Here is a 6000-nt window from a genome sequence, read left to right as displayed (position 1 = left end):
TTGAGCCTATGAAAAGGGTCAATTATGAAAGATGCATTCCAAAGAACACGATTTGTATTTCACTCGGTCTCCTTGGTTTTTTTTGGTTGGAGAAAACAAAGAGCCTTAATAAAGACCCAATGTCATCATAGAGCTATCCGATTTAGCAGGCGGTGTGGCGGGTCATCCACGGCGGAATGGAAGGCTGCAGGTCCCAGCGCAACCACCCAGGCTACGAAGCTTGAGCTGCCTGGTGCTCAACCACCTCAACTCCATCCCGACCTACCTAGGTATACTAACAACCAACGCCCAAAATCCACCTCCCAACGAAGCTCTCCATCGCAACCCACACGCATAACGATATTTGCTTCGCGCAATCTCACCGATCACATTCTACGCGGCGCTGCCAGAGCAGCTAATAATTCATCATGTTCAGAAACAACTACGATAACGATTCCGTTACCTTGTACGTCACCTAAGCTGTAAGCTTCATCCTGGCACCTTGAGCAAGCTGACTCTCCCCAAGCTCGCCCCAGGGCCGAATATTCCAGATTGAATATGCTGCTGAGGCAGTGAAGCAAGGTTCAGTCGTCGTTGGTATCGCCAGTAAGACCCATGCTGTTCTATGTGCTGTCAAGGTTCGACCATCTCCCTGCCCCTCCATAGCATTCTTGTCCCGTACGGGAGCTTTAGAAGTCAATCTTCTAACACGCACCTTCTTAGCGAAACGCAGAGGAACTCTCATCCTACCAGAAGAAGCTTTTCACTGTCGACGAACATGCTGGTATCGCCATCGCCGGTCTCACTTCCGATGCTCGCGTCCTCTCCAACTTCATGAAGCAGCAGTGTCTAGGACACCGACTCACCTACGGCCGTGCCATTCCCCTCCGATCCCTTGTCGACATGATCGGTGAAAAGGCCCAGATGAACACTCAAATGTACGGAAAGCGACCTTACGGTGTTGGTCTGCTAGTCGCCGGTGTTGACGAGCGTGGTCCCCACCTGTTCGAGTTCCAGCCCTCAGGCATGACAGAGGAGATGCTTGCTTTCGCCATTGGCGCGCGAAGTCAAATGGCTCGAACATACCTTGAGCGCAACATCGACGAGTTCCCCGACTGCTCAAGGGAGGAATTGGTCAAGCATGGTCTTAAGGCTCTGAAAGAGAGTTTGGTTCAGGACAAGGAGCTTACAGTAGAGAACCTTTCAGTCGGCGTAGTGGGCATCAACACAAAGGACGGCAAGAAGAAGGTCGAGCCCTTCAAGCTGTACGATGGATTCGAGGTACAGCCATGGATCGAGAGCGTTGGCGAGGGCCAAGGAGGTGCAGAGGAAGGCGAGGGTGAGGGCGAGGGCATGGATGTGGACAGCTAAACGTGTGACGAATGATGAAGCGGATGCACGTGGTGTCGGGTTACTAGCTAAATAGATCATGTACAATTACATGCTGCAAGGACAGCTTTTCACGGGTCTCACGTCTGGTCAGTCGCAACAGAGCAGGTGGCTTGGGTCATCAGTCTGTCTATTTATGGAGCGCCAGTCTATCCTATCCTAGAAATGCGGAAACGAAGAAATATCCGTAAACACCGTCAAAACACCTGTTTGCCTCGGTTTTCCAAATTCAAACCCGGATCCAGATCCAGCGCCTCAAAGCAATCACTTACTGGCTGCCCCATTGAAGCTGATAGATGGCATCTGAAACCTTGTATTCACGAAGAGCCTTGATTGCGCCTTCAGGGGTATCGGCGTTAACCAGGATGTTCTTGTTGGCAGGCTTTACAAAACCCTCCTCAGAAGCGCGGTCCATCCACTGGACGATACCGTCCCAGTAGCCCTCAATGTTGAGTAGAACGATGCCGCGATTGTGGATGCCTAGTTGGTTCCAGGTGGTTGTCTCGAAGATTTCCTCCATGGTACCAAATCCGCCACTCAAGCCGATGAAGCCACTGCCGGGACCACCGGCAAAAACCTCCTCGGCCATGAGCTTCTTTCGAGTATGCATATCCTTGACAACTGTTGTGCGACCATAGACAGATTCCTCGGGTACAATGTGGTTATGTTCGTTGACAGTTCCGTAGGTGCCATCTCGTTCAAACTTGACCAGAGCCTCAGGAATGATACCATGAACAGACTCGGGGCCATTGATTGCGCAGAGACTCTTTGCCACCTCGCCCATAAGTCCGACAGTTCCACCTCCGTAAACTATTGTCCGGTGTTAGCCATGACGGAGTCATACCCGGAGGTCGGCGGTTGGCGGCCCGCGATGGTAGGCGGACCGCCTCTCTGATGTGACTCACCTAGGTCAATATTGTTTTCAGCCATGGCTCTTCCAAGAGCACGAGCAGCTTCAATGTGGGCAGGACTCGCGCCAGGAGCAGCACCACAGTAGACGCAAATCTTGGTTCGAGGGTGGCCGTTCTGTGAGGCAACGGCTGCCTGTGATGGGATGGTGCTGTCAGCAGTCATGATGGAGTTGTTTGTTGATTTGTTGTAAAGACTGTAGGTTGTGTGATATAGTATATATAAAGAGGTTGTCTCTGAAAGGATACGATCAGGGTTTGAAAAAGAGTTGAGTTCGTATGGAGGAGGACAATTTATTATATAATAGAATGAGAACAATGACGAAGGCGGTTAACAATAGAACACTTGTTTCGGTGAGTCTTATGTGGCGACCCTGAAGGATTCAACTTGAACTAAGAATATCCCAGATGAGTCAAACTTTGGAGCATAAATCGTGATTCAACAAGGAAAATAGAAACAAGAAAGAGTCAAGAGAATGAAAGTTTACGAGTTTATATACCAGTCATATGAATAGCCCAGGAACTAGTTAAGCAAGTTAGGTAAGTAGGTAGTTGACCAACACAAACATCTGTCAACGGCCTATCGGGCTATTGATTGATATGAAGCGACGGGAGCCACGTCTTCGGGGGGTGCTGCTTGCGGCCGTGCTCCATGCATTCATGTAAGTTGTGCCACTACAAACTGCCCCTTACGAGATATTTTACTGGACAATGGCATAGATGACTGAGGTCAGCTGGTCACCGGGACGTGAGGCGTGTTCTAGCAGGATAGGGCGTTTCCCGGCATGGCTTAGCATGAATCTCGCATCGTGAGCATTGTCTTGAACATCATTGATGCGTTCAATGGCGGGGCCATGATCTCCCCATGATGCACTGTATCTTAAACTCTTTTAGTGGACGCATCTTTTAAACGTGGTCAATCTCCGAGCCGACAACGGCCGCCGCCGCAAGATAGAAGGAACAGGGGTACGTGTTCAGGTGGCCAATCGCTATTCGTTCGTGCCCACAGCACGTCAACGTCAACTGTCATGGAGCCTGAACGTGGACTGCGAGGGGATTTCCAATTTCCATCCTTGGTCTCAGAACTCTGACCAACCAAACACGTCGCCTCAGGTGCATCAACCAACAACCTTGACTCTAGTATCAAGGTAGTATCCTGCAGGTCTTCTTCAACCCATTACACAACGTCTGCCATTCTCTGCAATTGAATCGAAGCAGACGCAATGGCTGAAGCTCAAGTCTTGCCTCCTCGTCAAGGCGGCCAGCAGCAAGGTGGCGGCGGCGGTAGTGTAAGTCATCGCAAAGCAAACTTCACATCGTTACCATACACTAATATCGATTCTATCCAGGGTTTCAGCTTCAACAAGCTTCTCCTCGGCGGCGCCATCTACTTTGGCATCAATGCGGCTGTCAATTTGGCCATGAAAAAGGACCAACGAGGAGTTACAGTCACCAACCCCGAGACAGGCGAAGACGTTACAGTCCCTGGGAATGTCGAGGGTATCCCTCCTTTCCAGCTTCGCCCGAAGGAACTCAACGAGGGCGCGATATACCGTAGTATCCCAAAGAACATTGCGCCCATCTGGCCTCAAGATAGCCACGTCGATATTATCGTAACGCTCTCCCAGTCGTTCAACCCAGCGCCTATCTCGCAAGTTCCCGACGAATATCTTGTACTGCAAGAGAAGGACTTCCATCTTAGCAATAAGTCCGATAAGCGAACGATTGAGACCAAGTTCACAGTTCCTCCAGCTGTGCAGCATAATGGTACCCTCTGGGGGCATTTCTACATTGGCCTTCCTGGAAGTAATCTCGATCCTAAGCAGCCTGGATACGATACGTCCAAAGCCTACTACTTCACTTGGCCTCTAACACAATACCTTCCCAAGAAGAAGGTTGCGAAGACGCGAAACTTACTAGAGGATATGCCTAAGCATGAGGAGGAACCCGAAGAGGAGGAGCCCACTGGACCTACTATTGCCAATTACTACCACCCTAATGCAAGTTTGTCTTTCGTCCCCGATCTGGGTGTTAAGGATTTCGCCACGATGGCCCCTCAGATGCGACAATACTTGCGCCTTGAAGCTACTGGTGCTCGAGATGGCTCTGGTCAGCACGCCTGGTATTGTAAGTAGCAACAACTTGTATGCCAATGATGTGGTAACTAACATTGACAGACCCTGTTCTGTTCGTCAACACTTTTTGGCAATTGACAAACCAGATGACTCTCCTCAACGACACCGTGAAGGAACTTCCTCTTCGTATTGATCTTGGTAACCTCGCTAGCTGGCAATTCCAGCTCATGTCTACACTTGAGACCAACTCCAAGGAGTCTGCTCGGCAGGCAGCATTTGGTGGTTCGCTTCCTGGTGGCGGCGACGGCACCGAGATCGAGATGATCAAGGAGGTGTTCCTCGACTCCAACCCAATTTTGCTCGGCGTTACCATTGTAGTCAGTATTTTGCACATGATTCTCGAGACTCTCGCGTTCGGGTCCGATATTGCCCACTACCGCAAGAAGAAGGACAACGTCGGCATCTCGGTCCGTTCGATCCTGGCTAATGTTTTCATGCAAACTGTCATCTTCCTGTACCTCCTCGACAACTCTCAGAACACTAGCTGGATGATTTTGGGATCCCAGGTCGTTGGTATCGTCATTGAGTTCTGGAAGATCACCACTGTTGTCAACGTTCGCATTCGTCCTGGTGGACCAGGATCTTTCCTCCCTTACACTATCGCATTCGAGGATAAGCAAAAGTTGACCGAGACTGAAGAGAAGACCAAGGAGTACGACGAGATTGCTTTCAAGTACATGTACATTGCTGGCATTCCTCTGCTGATCGCATATGGCATTTACTCTCTCTACTATGATTCCCACAAGTCGTGGTACTCATACATCATTACTACTTTGGTGGGATCTGTCTACGCTTATGGTTTCTTGATGATGGTTCCCTCGTTGTACATCAACTACCGCCTGAAGAGTGTCGCCCATATGCCTGCCAAGGCCATGATGTACAAGTTTCTCAACACCTTCATCGACGATCTGTTTGCCTTTACCATCAAGATGCCTTTCTTGCACCGCTTGGCCACTCTTCGCGACGATGTTATTTTCTTCGTGTATATTTACCAACGATGGGCTTACCGCACTGATTATAGCCGTGTCAACGAGTTTGGCCAGGGTGGAGAGGACGAGGCTGTTGACGACAAAGAGGCCAAGGAGAAGGCCAAGGACAAACTGATCGAGGATGTCAAGGCCGAAGCCAAGACCAGTAGCGCGGATACTGGCAAGGCCAAGAAGCGGAAGTGAGTTGCAGACGGACGGCAATAAGAGCCGAAGAAAGGCCCTTGGGTTTAGACTGTCGGGTTTACTTCGCAGTCATAACTTTGATATCTACGTTGTAGTTCTAGTCCGCCATTTTAGTTGAATAATCAGATACATAGGAATGAATACCATCTGTTTACAACGAATGATCCTTCAGGACTCGTGTAATGAAACAATATGATTCATATGAGGTAAGTCATCGTGATTACATTCATCCATGGCACAATCTTTGACAATCTGATGATAAGCTTTCCTTGGCTCGAGTTTGCTGATGGACTACAACTTTGGTGTATGCCTCCTGATTCGTAGCCCTACGAATATACGAGGACAGTGGAATACATAGTACCCCCGGTCTCTAGTTCGGGACACCCGACAGGACGTTGCAATTTATGACCCACTAAC

At 49.7% G+C, this 6000-nt stretch overlaps 3 protein-coding genes across 3 annotated transcripts; 2 read left to right on the top strand and 1 right to left on the bottom strand.

Moving 5' to 3' along the window:
- Positions 1 to 407: 407 nt before the first annotated feature.
- FSUBG_9506 (proteasome component C2) lies at positions 408 to 1350 on the top strand (the record flags this gene model as incomplete). Its single annotated transcript, XM_036688027.1, has 3 exons — positions 408 to 445; positions 506 to 617; positions 703 to 1350. The coding sequence occupies 3 exons, from the start codon at positions 408 to 410 to the stop codon at positions 1348 to 1350; spliced, it is 798 nt and encodes a 265-aa protein (XP_036534993.1).
- A 286-nt stretch (positions 1351 to 1636) lies between these two features.
- Positions 1637 to 2442, bottom strand: FSUBG_9505 (Rossmann fold nucleotide-binding protein; the record flags this gene model as incomplete). Its single annotated transcript, XM_036688026.1, has 2 exons — positions 1637 to 2178; positions 2274 to 2442. The coding sequence occupies 2 exons, from the start codon at positions 2440 to 2442 to the stop codon at positions 1637 to 1639; spliced, it is 711 nt and encodes a 236-aa protein (XP_036534992.1).
- Positions 2443 to 3499: 1057 nt separating this feature from the next.
- On the top strand, positions 3500 to 5583 carry FSUBG_9504 (cleft lip and palate transmembrane 1; the record flags this gene model as incomplete). Its single annotated transcript, XM_036688025.1, has 3 exons — positions 3500 to 3565; positions 3626 to 4403; positions 4454 to 5583. 3 exons carry the CDS (start codon positions 3500 to 3502, stop codon positions 5581 to 5583), a joined length of 1974 nt encoding a protein of 657 aa, XP_036534991.1.
- Positions 5584 to 6000: the final 417 nt, after the last annotated feature.

Source organism: Fusarium subglutinans (assembly GCF_013396075.1).
Source record: "Fusarium subglutinans strain NRRL 66333 chromosome Unknown NRRL66333_c0000148, whole genome shotgun sequence".
Classification (NCBI taxonomy): Eukaryota; Fungi; Ascomycota; class Sordariomycetes; order Hypocreales; family Nectriaceae; genus Fusarium; species Fusarium subglutinans.
The sequence above is the reverse complement of the archived record's forward strand: the minus strand, read 5'-3'. Positions and strand labels throughout refer to the sequence as shown.